The sequence below is a fragment of the Hyposmocoma kahamanoa genome, unplaced genomic scaffold (assembly GCF_003589595.1).
Source record: "Hyposmocoma kahamanoa isolate Upper Pololo Valley unplaced genomic scaffold, ASM358959v1 102, whole genome shotgun sequence".
NCBI classification, from domain to species: domain Eukaryota; kingdom Metazoa; phylum Arthropoda; class Insecta; order Lepidoptera; family Cosmopterigidae; genus Hyposmocoma; species Hyposmocoma kahamanoa.
Genome location: NW_020653337.1, coordinates 5187563 through 5202634, shown reverse-complemented (window position 1 = coordinate 5202634; position 15072 = coordinate 5187563). Strand labels below are relative to the sequence as shown.

The following is a 15072-nucleotide window of genomic DNA, read 5'->3' as shown; positions in this document are numbered from 1 at the left end:
AAAACCATATAGTGTAATAGAATCAGTGCATAAATGAATGATGTCATTTAGTTTTCCAAGAAAAACAGACAATCATTAAATAATAGTTCAATCTAAACAAAGTAGTATTAAAACGACAGGAAAGGGTCAATGATCTATGTGTTTAGCTTGATGCTTAGCAAAAATTGACATTTCCAACAAAGACAAAACCATTTGTGAAATAGAAGCAATGCATACAATGCCATTGTCATATATGTTAATCTTAAGCTACTTTACTGTGTATTCTGTAGCTGTGCCATAAATAAATTCCTATTAAGCAGAATTGTTTTTTTTTAGTTACATAATTTTGTATGTGGAGCGATAATTTACTATTGTTGTACTATTTGCATGTGGCTGACCGTAATCAAATGTAGAATAAATGTCGTTTCATTTCTTACAGGTTTAGAGTCCAACGGTGCTGATGGGACTCCGAATACTCAGTCTTTACCAATTCATTAATTACAACAGTAGGTAGGTATTACATGTTTGTTTAAGTCATTTCAATTTTTTGTACAGTGCTAAAATCTTCTTTAACTAGTAGTTTGATAAGGTTTGACGACGATTTTTACTTTTACGTATCAAGTGTACATTCTCTTTTATTATTATCTATGGATGGAGAATGTATTATCAACTGCAGCAAATCAACAGTTAGTTTTTATGATGTCGTTGTATGTAAATAAAAAATATGTCGATAAAAGTTAAATGAATAGTATTGATTATGTTGTAATATAGTCACGTGATTCAATATTGACAAGTTGTTAAGTTTGTAATTTTAAATGTGAACTGGAATTCTACACTTAGCTGCTTTTATCATGTTATTTATTTACTATAAATGAAGCAATGTTTCAGGTTTCCCAGTAGTTATCCATTTATTCTCATTGATTATTTACCATGCACTTATTTAGTTATTGATTAATTGGCTCATATTACTTCCAGAATTAATTTCATCATTTTTCATGATGTGTTGTTGTAAAATTCATTTTTATAACATCACATCACATAATCCTTGTATAGATTTTAAGGGTTTCGTGGTTATTCACTAAATGATTATCACTAATTTCAGGCTTCTTATCACGGAATGACTTATTTTTATTTTTAGGTTTTATGTTTTGCCAAAAGTCCACAAAACTAACGTACCATTACGACCAATAGTGAGTCAGATAGACTCACCTACGTTTGAATTGGCAAAATATGTGTCTCATACACTAACCCCTCTAGTGGGCACGACGAACTCCTTTGTGAAGGACTCCAGACATTACATTGAGATCCTAAACAATACCACAGCTAATGAGAATGAGACGATAGTTATGACGTTGAGTCTCTTTTCACAAACGTACCAATAAAGGAGTGCATCGATGTTATCAAGGTGAAACTTCAAGAAAATAACATCCCAATGGAGATTGCTAAATTACTTCAACATTGCTTAAACACGAGCTGCTTCTTGTGCAATGGTCAATACTAACCTTCAGATTGATGGAGTAGCGATGGGCAGTCCCGTTGCTCCCAATGTTGCCAACATTTGTGTGGAACACTATGAACACGCTGCCATTCTGTCAGCCCCATGAACAATAAAATTATAGGAGAGGTGTGCTGATGACGTATTTTGCGTAATGGAAAGAAAGGAGCAACATATACAAAATTACACATCGTACACTACAATTGCACATCTTAATAACACCCATAACAAAATGAAGTTCACTTGTGAAATAAGAAAAATCGCGCGCTTGCATTTTTGGAAGTGTTGGTCAAAGCCCGATAACGGTTCACTCGGTCATTCTGTGTACAGAAAAGCAACTCACGCGGATAAATATTTACATGCGACTACACATCATCTACCAAAACATCTGCATTCGGTCGTCAGGTCATTAACCAATAGAGCTTATGATCTTTGTGATGCACACTACCTGCCACAGGAACAGGAGCACGTTAAGAAGGTTTTGCGACAAAATGGATACGAAATAAGAACATGTAAACCAATACACAAAAGGAAGAAGCAAATTGACGTACAGAGACTACCAGTTTTTCTGCCCTATGTACAAATTGTGACAGATAAAATAGGCAGGTTGCTACGGAAGTTTTCCATAAATAAAAATAAGTCATACCGTGGCAAGAATCCTGAAATTAGTGGTTAACATTATCCTTGTTTTATTATTTATTGTTAAACACAGAGTTCTTGATGACCGTGTCAACGGCTGATGTCATGTTGATAAGATAGTAAATCTACTTAAAGTAAAAGTTAAAATAAAAAATATACTAAAGTAGATAATCAAGAACTATAAAACGACACCTAACGTCCTACAAACATCCAGTTCTTAGATACGGCTAATAACGCGTTCATCATGTTCGCTTTAAAACCCCTTTTACTTTTGAGCATAGTTGCTTCTGCGTTAGCAGAAAACTCTTGCAGTCAGGCTTCACTGCAGAATCAACATCCAGTACAAACCAACGATTTGCTTTTTTCGCTATATCTTAAGGCTTACGGCAAAGAATACTGTGACGACCAAGAATATAAGCTTCGTCAAAACTTTTTTGAAAACAATTGGAAGATAATCAGTGATTTAAACAAACAGCACCCCCACACCAAATTTGGGCTTAATCATATGGCTGACTGGTCTGATACCGAGCGCCTGAAAATGAATGGCTTTCGTGGCGGACTGCTCTTAAGGAAGTTATTCACCTTAAAACGTTACGTGGCACAGGGTAATGCTCCGGAGTCATTAGATTGGCGTGAAAAGGGTCTCGTCACTGCAATCAAGGATCAAGGGCCTTGTGGATCTTGCTACATTTTTAGTGCCGTTGGTAAGTTATCACCCAACTATAATGTAGTAATAATAATAATAATAATAATAGGTAACTTTAGTCCAAATGCACCCGGCAACTGAACAAAATGAAACAAGCATAAAATATGGTTACAAAAGAAATAATTGAAAAGAAACAAATAAAACAGTGAAATGAAAAATTTAAATCAAACAAAATTATCACAATATAATTTCAAATAATTCGTTTAAAAACAAAATTAGAATTTTTTATTTTGAATTATTGATAAAAACAAAATTAAATATACGATGGGAAATCATATTATTAATTAATTCTCAGGTATGTTTTCTTAGTTTTTATTTATGTTAGTTTTATTATTACGGTGTCATTTTTTATTAGATGATTTTTTTAGAATATTATCAGGAAGTGGTCTTTAATATTCGAGTGTTGTATCTAAAATATTACTTAATACTTCGCGGTAATATACTCGAATACTTAAATATTAAAAATTACCACCTAAATTAGGTACAGAAAACAAGCCTGAAAATTACCCACTAATAATATTAATTTTAAAAAGAGCAAAAACTGTAACTGAAGATGAGATCAGGAAAGTTGTTTTGACAATCAAATCCAATGCTGTTGGACATGATGACATAAGTAGAGTTATGGTAATAAGTATTTTAGAATGTATTCTCCCTATCATAGTGCACGTAGTTAATTTCTCGATTGTGTCTGGGGTTTTTCCATCTTTGTGGCGAAATGCCCATGTGATTCCTCTTCCTAAAGTTACCAACCCCAGCTTACTCAAGCATTACCGTCCCATGTCAATTATTCCTTTTCTTTCTAAAGTTTTAGAAGCTGTCATTCGCGGACAATTGTCTGCTTATGTATACTCTCACAATTTCCTATTCCCTTTTCAATCAGGTTTTCGACCAGGGCACAGTACTTCTACTGCATTGCTAAATGTTGTTTGTAAGGCGGGGCATGGACATGGACCTTAGTTACTGTGCTGTTCTTGATTGATTTCTCCAATGCCTTCAACGCCGTAGATCATGACCTTCTTCTTGCCGCCTTAGATCACCTAAATATCTCATCGACAGCTGCTGAATGGTTTTCCTCGTATCTCCGCGGTCGCCAACAAGCTACTCGTATTGACCGTTATTTCTCTCGCTGGTGTGAACTGATTTCAGGGGTACCTCAGGGCGGAATTCTCTCACCTCTCTTGTTTTCTATTTTCATTAAGACCAAAACTCTCCTTGTTCAGGCTCTTATTGCCTATAATCGATTATGATATGATATGTGTTACAGTAATATCATCAAGTTCATCTTTGGTCTGCGAAAATATGACCACATCTCTACTTTTTGACGTCAATTAAATTGGCTTCCCATCCGTGAACGCAGATCCTTAAGAATGTTAACCACCCTTTTCTCTACTTTGTTCGATCCGGCTGCCCCTGATTACCTTAGATGCTCATTTTATTTTGAAACCTCTCGGCCAAATTCGATCTTGCTGTAGCTTCAAGCTCTCTATTCTTTCTCACTGTACTGATTTTATATCTAATTCTTTTGCCCTTCATGCAATCCGTCTTTGGACCTTTCTCCAGCTAAATATAAAACAAGTTCAGACTAAGTTACCTTTCAAGCGCATGTTGCGCAATTATCTTCTTGGTAATCTTCTAGATCAAGACTCTGCATAATGTTACTGTGGGTACTTATATATTATTAATTAATATTATGTTTACTGTATACATAGGGTATATTTGTTATATATTTGTTATATATATATATATATATATATATATATATATGTATTGTTTATTATGTAAGTATATTATTTATGCTGCATTATGTTTATTTTATGCTGTAAATATTAACCACAAAATTTAGGCTATGTTATATATTTTTTTTTCTGTTTTATGTGTAGTTTTGTTTGGCCCAATGGTTGACTGGTAGAGAATGCCTTATGGCATTAAGTCCGACATTTGTGCATTCATGTATTGTGCAAAAAGATTAAATAAATAAATAAAAACAGAGTATTTATATTTTAGTAGCGTACATTATATATTATATATATAACGACAACTTGTGTTAGTACGCATTGTTTTGCGCTAAAAATAGACAAGATACACTAGTCTGAGATTTACTAAATGAACTTTGCGTAAGTTTAAGTAAGAAATTACGACCACACAGTCAACCGTGGCCATGGGACCTGTAAAGGGCCCGAAACGTCGGTTTGTTTGAAAAAACAAATATACGCGATTTAAATCCGGAAAAATAGTTTCATTTCCTATGTATAACAATCGCTAAAATCTAAGAACTCGATAAGAAATTACGAATTAAAATCAAAGTTGTTAATTTACGAATAATATTTTGCTTAAACTTCCCTCAAGGTTCCCTCCGTAGATACGAAAAACTTGCTTAGCTCATCATATATGCTTAGTTGAAGTAAAGTTCGTATTATAAATATCAGCTAGAGAGTCCTAGTGTCAGTTGCCATACGTTTTAAAAGAATAAAATACGCTTCTTACCCGATTTCAAAAAAAGGAGGAGGTTCTCAATTCGACTGTGTTTTTTTATATGTATATTACGCAATAACTAATGTTTGTGAGCCGATTTTAATGATTCTTTTTTGTTGGAAAGAGGGTGCCTCAGTAGTGGTCCCATTTAAATTTGAAGAAAATATTCCACCTCTAAGAATGGCAACATAAGGGATGAATCCGGTTTCGCGCACTTTCCTTTAACCGATTTCAATAAAACTTGGCAAATAGTTGTAATTCCATAAACTTTTGAGATCGGTTTTTTTAGTACACTTGAGTGAGATTATTATGTTGTTGATTGAAGTGGCAGTGGGCGGGGCACATAGCTAGGAGAACCGATGGCCGTTGGGGCGGAAAGGTTCTTCAATGGCGACCGCGCACCGGACGACGCTCAGTGGGTAGGCCCCCCACCAGGTGGACCGATGATCTGGTGGAGGTCGCGGGAAGCCGATGGATGCGGGCAGCGCTGGACCGATCGTCGTGGAGATCGTTGGGGGAGGCCTATGCCCAGCAGTGGGCGTCGTATGGCTGAATGATGATGATGATGATTTGAGGATGTTAGACGTCAGGTATCATCATTACAAGTCATCTTCTAGAGTGGCGACAACGCTCTAGTGTTTCAGAATTATGTATGTTTTGCCGTATCAAGACAAAAAGTTTGGCTAGGAATATCGAGAATAAATGTTAAAAATTCATCATTGATATAACGGGTGTTACTTTAATATTATAAACGGGGGTAAACGCGATAAAATTGATTAAAATTTAAGCATAGTCAGCCCGTGATCACGGCCAGCGCAACCTGGCCAAAACCTTGGCATAGTAGGTAGGTGTGGTAACACCTATTAAAAATAATTTTATTGCCTTAATGCCCATTTGTATTGTTATTACAAAGCAACGCGACTTATAACCACGACCATGCTCTAGTCATACCCATATACAGTTCACACTTTGACGATGTCGTCTACCAGTTTCGCTGCAGGATGTCAAACGTTTGAAATTATACCTAGTCTAAAGTGTGTAAAATTCGGATCCATGAAATGTTCAGCCGCGTCATAACGAGCCAAATTCTTCTATCAGCCTCCTGCATTGACACTGTTTGTAAATTATTTCTCTTTAGATCAGGGCAACAAATAATATTCTTAGAATTTTGCAGGTAATATCGAAGGACAATATGCAAAGAAATATAATAAAACAATCTCGTTTTCGGAGCAACAAGTTCTCGATTGTGATAAAATAGATGGCGGATGCAATGGAGGCAACCCTTATAACGTATTTAAGTAAGTGTTTCTAGTTATGATTCTTGCCACGGCGTGACTTTTAATTATTTTCCCGATATTTCACTACGTACAGCCGATGCCCTAAGATATCTGACCCCCTTAACTAACCTTTCGGTTCTGAGACCACTTTTACGCATTCAACAGAACAGTGTAAAGGAATTTCGTCTTTTTGGTTGAAACTTGTATTTATGTAATGTAATTAAAGATCAAATTGGCTTGAAAAGTATCTTAAAACGTCGTTCACTAACGATACAATAAGGAAGTCATATCAAAATTAACTTTACTGCTCTTAGGTCATTGAGAGGTTTGTTTAACACCTTTCTTCACACTCTACTCAGAACCAAATAGTCGGTTACTTACATCGACTGTACCGCGTTCGCTATTCGTCAAAATCGAATTACTAACTCATCAAGAACACGAAATGCCAAACATTTAATCGTAAAAACAGGTTTAAACTATTCAACGCGTGGAATCCGATGATAATTGCTTACAGCAGCAATAATCTAAACAAAAACGCCAAATCTCGAACCATCGACTTGCGTTTCATCTGAGGATACAGTGAATATGGTTTGCGGATAAAAGTTAGTGACAACGGTAACGCCACAAAAATAGAGATCAGGGAAGTCGTCCACAGCGCTAGAGGATAGACAGATAATGTTCTATCAACTGCCGCTGGCCAGTCAGTCGTTGATCATAGACTGTGTAAACCGGAATGTTGGGAAAATAAGAAGTCATACCGAAGTAATGAACATGAAAATTCTTAAAATCTATGATTAGTTAGAGTCGCCAAAAATTCAAAGAAACTTGTTGGTGGAAGGTGTCACGTGAATAAAAGTGACAAATATTGTTATGTTTTTCTAATAACATACATTTTTAAACGTTTCTTTTATTGCCTTGAATAATAACTGTAGATATTAAACTAACCTTTACTGATTACCGGGGAACAAAGATATTACAAGCCAATTTCGCGTACATGTAGTAATTCTATAATTACTACGGGTACCGCTATCCGTATCGTAACAAATACTTGTGCTATCTTAAAAGAAATAAAATATCAAAGCTTCGTAAAAGGCACAACATTACTGTCCAATTTACATTTAAATTCAAATTTCAGGTATTTGGCACAGGAAGGAGGCTTAGAAGAAGAAAATAATTACCCATATAAAGGATTTCAAGGACGATGTTCAACGGATCTAAGCAAGATTGTAGTTAATATTACAGAAGGTCAAATTCTAGAAGTCGCTGATGAAGAAGCACTCAAAGATGCTTTATACAATTATGGCCCCCTTTCCATAGGTAGGTTAACATGATTGACATTTTTAAGTTGAAATAATGCGACTGCACTTCACATGGGTAACGGTTTTCTTCGACATGCAGGTTTGCATTACGATGTCGTTCTTCAACGCTAGCGAGAGGTCTTGCTACTAAACATTCACAAAATATGACCGCAGTTAGGTAACTTTACAGCCACCCTGGGTAGAGATGTGGGTATCTGTAATTACAGATAATAGCGTCTTTTTGCTTAACTATTACTCTTTGAAATACGATACGATTTGATAAATACGTAACTTTAGGGTTAAATAAAAACTTTTTCCGAAATTTTTTTTAATAATATTTAGTAACGAGATGAGCAAGTCATGTGTCTAGTAGTAAACTACACACCTGCCCATAACAGTTGCAGAGCCACTCAGAGCTTCAAATCGCAAATATCTGAGGGGCACTGCCACTACGCCTGTCACCCTGAAACATAAGTTGACAAGTCCCATGTGCCTGTAATTTCAACAGCACCCTTACCCTTCTAAACAATGCAGTAATGCTCACATACAAGGTCCTTCCCTTTACGTGCTTACTTTGCGTACTTTCCCTTGCAAAACTCTTTCACAAGGAACTTTCACAAGAATGCATCAACAGCTCTACTGCTACTAAAATTATTTTTTTAATTATTACTTATTACGCATTTTTTAATTTAGAATCCCTTACTAAACAACTGATGATCCTTTTTTTAAATCAGCGCGAAAACAAAAAATAAAAAGTTAAATGAGGTCGGTATATTTTTTGAATGGAATTTCGAATATTCCGTTTTTTATCTGCAATCGCAACATCAAAACTTGTCGAATTATGGTACGAACTACTCGTATTGCCGCACTCCCGTATAACCCAGATTTGGCCTACCTGACTTTTACCTCTTCCTAAACGTGAAGAAATGGCTTGGTGGATAAAGATTTGGATCGAGTGAGGAAGTGACAAGAAATTAACTCTATACAAAAACATTTTTTGATGGATTGAAGAAGTTGGAATTCCCTGGTCAAGGTGTATAGAGTTAAAAGGAGATCACGTAGAAAAATAACTCTAATTTAAAAAAAAAGGTATTTTTTTCTTCTCAAAGTCACACCAAACCGCCTTCGTGGCATAGTAATCTTTACATGTGAATTATTGATACATTTTCTTACAGAGTGAGTCTAATATGCTCGTTTCTTTTACAGCTTTGAACTTTGAAAGTAGAATGCTAAGCGAGTACAAGGGAGAAATCGTTGATCCGAACGACTGCGACCCAAAAGACGGTGTTAATCACGCACTTGTTCTTGTTGGTTATGGAACAGGTAAAGCAAAACATTTTTAGTAGGGTATAGTCAATTGCTTTAAATAATGTAACAATTGCCAATCACAATGCTCAACCCGTATGATTGGTCAGCAGGATTTTCTATTTTGGTATTAAAGTCATATTATTATGACGGTTAACTTCGAATTTTCAACGGCATTCGGAAGGAATGGACTATAATATAAACAGGGTTATGTGTAAAATACTAGCAATCTAACAGGATTATATTACTACCATCATAAAGAACAAAGTGTGTTCCATAATTCACAACCAAAATATTTTTATTAATCAGTACGCAAGACACGTTGTAGTGTTTTATTTGTTCAGCTAAAGTCTCTCTACATATTAAATGCGTGGGAGCGATTATCATTAAATTTTGGATATTTCTTGTTTTATGTTTAAAAACTTATTGATATCGGTTTTATTCACTGAGTAAAGTACATCCATATCAGTTTGAATATTTATTATATTTACGGAATAATCGCCTGGGCACACTTGTAATAGTTACACTCTTTATAAAGCCGAGAGCTACGGTTTAACTTTTATTTAATATTCGGAGATTGTAATATATTGTAAATTATTGTTACAGAGAACAATAAACCGTTTTGGATCATCAAAAACTCTTGGTCTGCCACTTGGGGTGAGGCTGGTTATCTACGCCTAATTCGTGGGAAGAACGCGTGCAGTGTATCAAACTACGTGTTTACTTCCACAATTGCATAACTAGCCGAATTTGTTTTTATTTTTTGCGATTTCTTACATAAGATTCTTAGATTCTGTTTGTCTCCACAGAATTCTTTAAAGTCACTTTTATCGTCGCCGTGGCGGTATAATAAAATAAATGACGTATGTGACCACAAAGACGTATTTCTTCTTAGTATTATTCTACATGATGCTTCCCTCCTTGTAATAAGTAACCCACTTTCATTTTGGTAAATTTCGAGATATTGACAGCTAAAGCTTTTTTATTTTAAAAATGTCAATTATGCTAATTTTGTCAATAAAAGTGAAACCAAATAAGATATAAAAATCCACTTGTAAGGGTTAGTGGATCTCGTTTTGCTCATTCTAGGTATGTTAATAACCCAATTTCGTTTAAAATATCAAATTCAAATTCAAAATTCAAATTCAAAATAACCTTTAATAATAACGCACACACTCAACATAGCCCCGCACTAGGGAAACCCTGTGTCGCGGGTGCCATGGACACACACATAGACAACCACAAAGTACACCCAAACTCACGAGAGAAATAAATGTAGGCCATACAAATATTTCTCCCGGCCCGGGAATCGAACCCGGGGACCTCTGCGTGGCAGTCCGGTATGGTATCCGTTCGGCCACGGAGGCAGTTAATTTATTATATATATATATATTAAAAAGCTTTATTTCATAGGTAAACATTATTACACTTGAAATCGTCACAATGGTTAAACTCTACCGCTCATTCGTGAGGCAGATTCCCCTGAGAAGAATGAGCAAGAAACTCTAGAGGTTGCTCTTTGTAAATAACATTTACAATATTTTTTTTTTAAACATCAGAGATCGAGACTACCTCCATGAGCTAAACGGGTTACTACCGCGGATTTTTGTCATCCAAGTACGCAGAAGTTGTATAATAAAACCTTTAGTATAAAGTTTTTGTTTCACTATAGTTTTAAACCTCGTGAAAGGCAAATTTTGTATATCAACCGGAATCTTGTTATAGAAGCGTATACATTGCCCCTTAAATGATTTTTTGACTTTGTGAAGACGACTATCAAGAAAAGCTAGTTTATTTTTATTCCTCGTATTAACGTTATGTCTGTCACAATTTTTCATAAAGAAATTACTATTCCTTTTAACATAAATTATATTTTCATAAATGTACTGTGAGGCTAGTGTAAGAATGTTAATTTCCTTAAACTTGTCTCTCAAAGATACTTTGGGGCCCAGATTGTAAATTGCCCTAACTGCACGTTTCTGCAGGACAAAGATTCTATTGATATCGGCGGCATTACCCCAAAGCAAAATGCCGTATGTCATTAGACTGTGAAAGTAGCTAAAGTAAACCAATCTAGCGGTTTCGACGTCTGAAAGTTTCCTTATTTTTTTAATCGCGTACACTGCAGAGCCGAGCCGTTTTGATAACTTACTTATATGGGGACCCCATTGCAATTTAGCATCTAACGTTATACCTAAAAATACAACTGTATCCACAAGATTCAATTTTTCGTTTCTCACTACAATGTTTGTAACCGTCTCTCTAAAATTGGGTTATGTAAATTTCACACAATTTGGTTTTTCTCATTAAGAAGGTTATTAACAGCAAACCAATCAACTACTTTAGATATATCATTGTTGACATCGTCGTAGGAACATTGGTGCCTTTTAACTTTAAATAATAAGGAAGTATCATCAGCATACAATACTATCCCATGTTTTATACCCCCCATAAGGCTAGGTAAGTCATTAATATAAACTAAAATATCGATTATGTTAGTTAATATAAGGAGGGCAGTGGGCAGCTAAACATTGAAAATGTTGTTGGTGTTACAGAAAAGAACCCAAGGCCATGTTTAAGCAATGTACACGTCAGCATATCGAGCTACACATTGACGTATCTTATTCCGTGGCACTGGAGGCGATTTTCGAACAAAAATGTGTAGTCTGATGTGCCGTTGTCCGTACATTCGATGTTGTTTCTTTTTTTATGTTATTGCATCCAATAGTATGCGCATTTGTAATGCAATCTTCCACTTCAATATACCAGGTAATAATGTTTTAACAACGCGAAAAATCTTCATGTCGTCGACGATAATGCAGATCCGAATACGTAGTATTAGCAAAAGGTGCGTATCCGCACTAAATCAAATTTTACGAGAGAGTGATTGATCGTTATTGCTTTGTTATTTCAATGGCTACGACTTTTATCTTTGCGCAGTAAGCATTAATTTGCGTTGTTATTAAAAATACCGTAAACCACGCTAACTTGGTTGCCACGACATTTACGCGGGTTTGATTTGGCTACTAAACTAGCCTGTTGCACTGATCTCTACCAGCTGTCCCTCCTGGTGGGGACAAGTGGATTTTTATTCCACTCTTCCCTACCACATGGTTTCTGATTGGGATAAGTGGAATTTCATTTCCAACCCAACTGTTTCTATTAATAAGTTACCGAAATGGAAACTCATAATTTAATACTACTTTCGCGTAAATGCACGATCACTGACGATATGCAACAATTGTAAATTTATAATTATATTGTAATAATAAATTATGTAAATATACAAAGCTGTCTTTTTACTACATTAATTTCATAAAATACCTAATATACCAGAATAATTTTTTTAATGAAAATCAAACACAATTGGCTTTTGAAAAGATGGAACATTTACTTCAATATAAAAGGAAGAATTATGTTAGATACTGCACGAGCGAGAGCAGATTGACTGGCTAATACATAAAGATGATGTTTCAAAGGGTATCGAAATTGAATATTACACATAAAGAAGGATAGCGTTTGTGGTATAAGTTAGAAGCAAACGATCGCTTAAATAAATAATTACAATTAAAAAAACTGACGTCAACTGTTTGCTTATCCGTTCTTCGCTGTGTTTTATTTTCATTGGAATTACATCTATGTGCCAAGTTTTATTAAAATCGGTTAACAAAAAGTGGGTGAAATTCAATAAACCGAATTCATACTCTAAGTTGCCACCCTTATACTTAGGTAGAATATTTTCTTAAAATTTGAATGCTGCCAGTATTGACGTACCATTCCAACAAATGAAAATCATTGAACTGTTGGAGTAATAGCATAATATAACTATAAATAACATACATACCAAATAATCTTAGTGCAAAGTACTAAAAAAACCGACCTCAAAAGTTCGTGGAATTACATCTGTTTGCCAAATTTTATAGAAATCGGTTACCGAAAAGTGCGCGAAACCGGATTCATCCCCTAGTTTGCCACGCTTAGAGGTGGAATATTTTTTTCAAATTTAAATGGTATTACTACTGAGAACCTATTTTCCAACAAAAAAGAATCATCAAAATCAAATCACAAATCAAGTTATCGCGTAACATACATACAAAAAAACATGCAGTCGAATTGAACCTCCTCCTTTTTATGAAGTCAGTTAAAAATATCATTATGTTGTCAATAGAAATTGATAGGGATTTTTTTCTACTAATTTCTTGAAATTGCATTTCGTAAGAAATGTATCGCTAGCTAAATTTAGGGCTAAATGAGGAACCTTGTTAGACTCCTATTACTAGCAGCTTTCTCTTACTAAATTTGGGGCTCAGTAGAGAACCTTGATAGATGCCTATGGCCAGCTGCTATCTGTTTTTTCTTTCGAAAATACTGCATGCAAGGATTTAGTGAGCTTTCTGAATGAAAGCATAACTTTTTTAAACAAAAACTTTAGTCCGACTTCTAGCTTTCTCTTACGAGTTGATCCAAATCAAGAAGCCTGGAGCGTTCGGAAACTTAAATTCGAAATCTTTGAGATTCAAATCGGCACAAATGATGTTATACGGCAGACGGTCGGATTTCAAAGGAACCGAGATATTCCACGTTATGTATTTTATTAACAGCTATATTCTTGAGCAGTCACTTTGTAGGGCTGGGCATTTTATTATAATTTACGAAGATATCGTTGCAAATGCTTTTTACCTCCTTCTGTTTAAATTTTTATCATTTCACGTACTAATAATTCGAGTATATAATATATATATATTAGGGTAGCCTTGTGAATCCTAGTTGATTGACAAACATATACACGCTTAGTATTTGACTTTGGGATTTCATAGCTATAAAAAATAGTCTTGCTAGGTTAATAAGGAACTATGTCAAAGAATGTTAATTTATTAAACAATCTTTACCCGATATAACTAATAAATGTAATAAATACCTTTAATCATTTTGTGTTTGATGAATTTCCAAAAGAGACTCGTGTTATTGGACAACACGACAGTGCACTCTAAAAGATATTGTCTGAAACAATTCTTATATAATTTACTTTATCAAGTTTTTATGGTCTCTTACTCTTAGTTTCGACTCTTAAAAGGTGAGTGGATTATATGAATGAGGATTTGAGTATATGAAGAGAGCCTACGAGATTACAGGCGACTTAGATGACTGGAAGAAGAAAGCATACTTTGCCAATTCCAAATCATGGGACAGTGGTGGATGATGATGATTTTTCTATACGTGCGGTTTTCAACTCGAAATTCTGTCTTTGGGCTCATGTAAAAATGGATCCATGAATTTATAGACAAGAGATTTAAAAGGACTTTAATGTGGTTATATCGAACTTTATTTTTTGGTCATTTTCTGTTATTTTTGTAAACAGCCATATTTATTTACAAATATTATATGCTCCCCGAATAAAAAAATAAATAAAAAAACAAAATTGGAGATATCGGTATAACCTATCTTCTTCTTCTTCAAGTGCCTCTCCATTATCGAAAGTCGGCAGTCGGTTTTCTATATCTTTCTTTGGCCAGAACTAGCCTGAACAGTTTTTCCACAGTCGTGATGCCGGTTCACTCCCTGATGTTACGAACCCATGACATCTACCTTCTTCACAACCTACCGCTTCCCAGTTACTTTGCCCATCATTATAGTGTGCAATAGATGATATCTATATTGTCGCAGTACATGACCCAAATAGGCAACATTCCGCTGCTATAACCTATAACCTGCCATTCGAATAATTTGTTAGGTATCTCGTGGTATACAGATGGTGTTAAACACATGTTGAATATTGGTTAAAACTATTTTTTCTTTACGTTTTGGGCCTTTTGCAGGTCTCATAGTTACGAATCAAATGATGGTTTGTTATTCTACAATTATTTCGAGTCTAAATTCACACGATTTAGACCCGAAATAATT

The 15072-nt window shown here is 35.0% G+C and overlaps 1 protein-coding gene across 1 annotated transcript; it reads left to right on the top strand.

Moving 5' to 3' along the window:
* Positions 1 to 2357: 2357 nt before the first annotated feature.
* Positions 2358 to 10346, top strand: LOC113232987 (cathepsin L1-like). The gene is made up of 5 exons (XM_026467917.1): positions 2358 to 2817; positions 6466 to 6589; positions 7704 to 7885; positions 9073 to 9189; positions 9778 to 10346. Exons 1-5 carry the CDS (start codon positions 2358 to 2360, stop codon positions 9909 to 9911), a joined length of 1017 nt encoding a protein of 338 aa, XP_026323702.1. The 3' UTR covers positions 9912 to 10346.
* The last annotated feature ends 4726 nt before the right edge of the window (positions 10347 to 15072 follow it).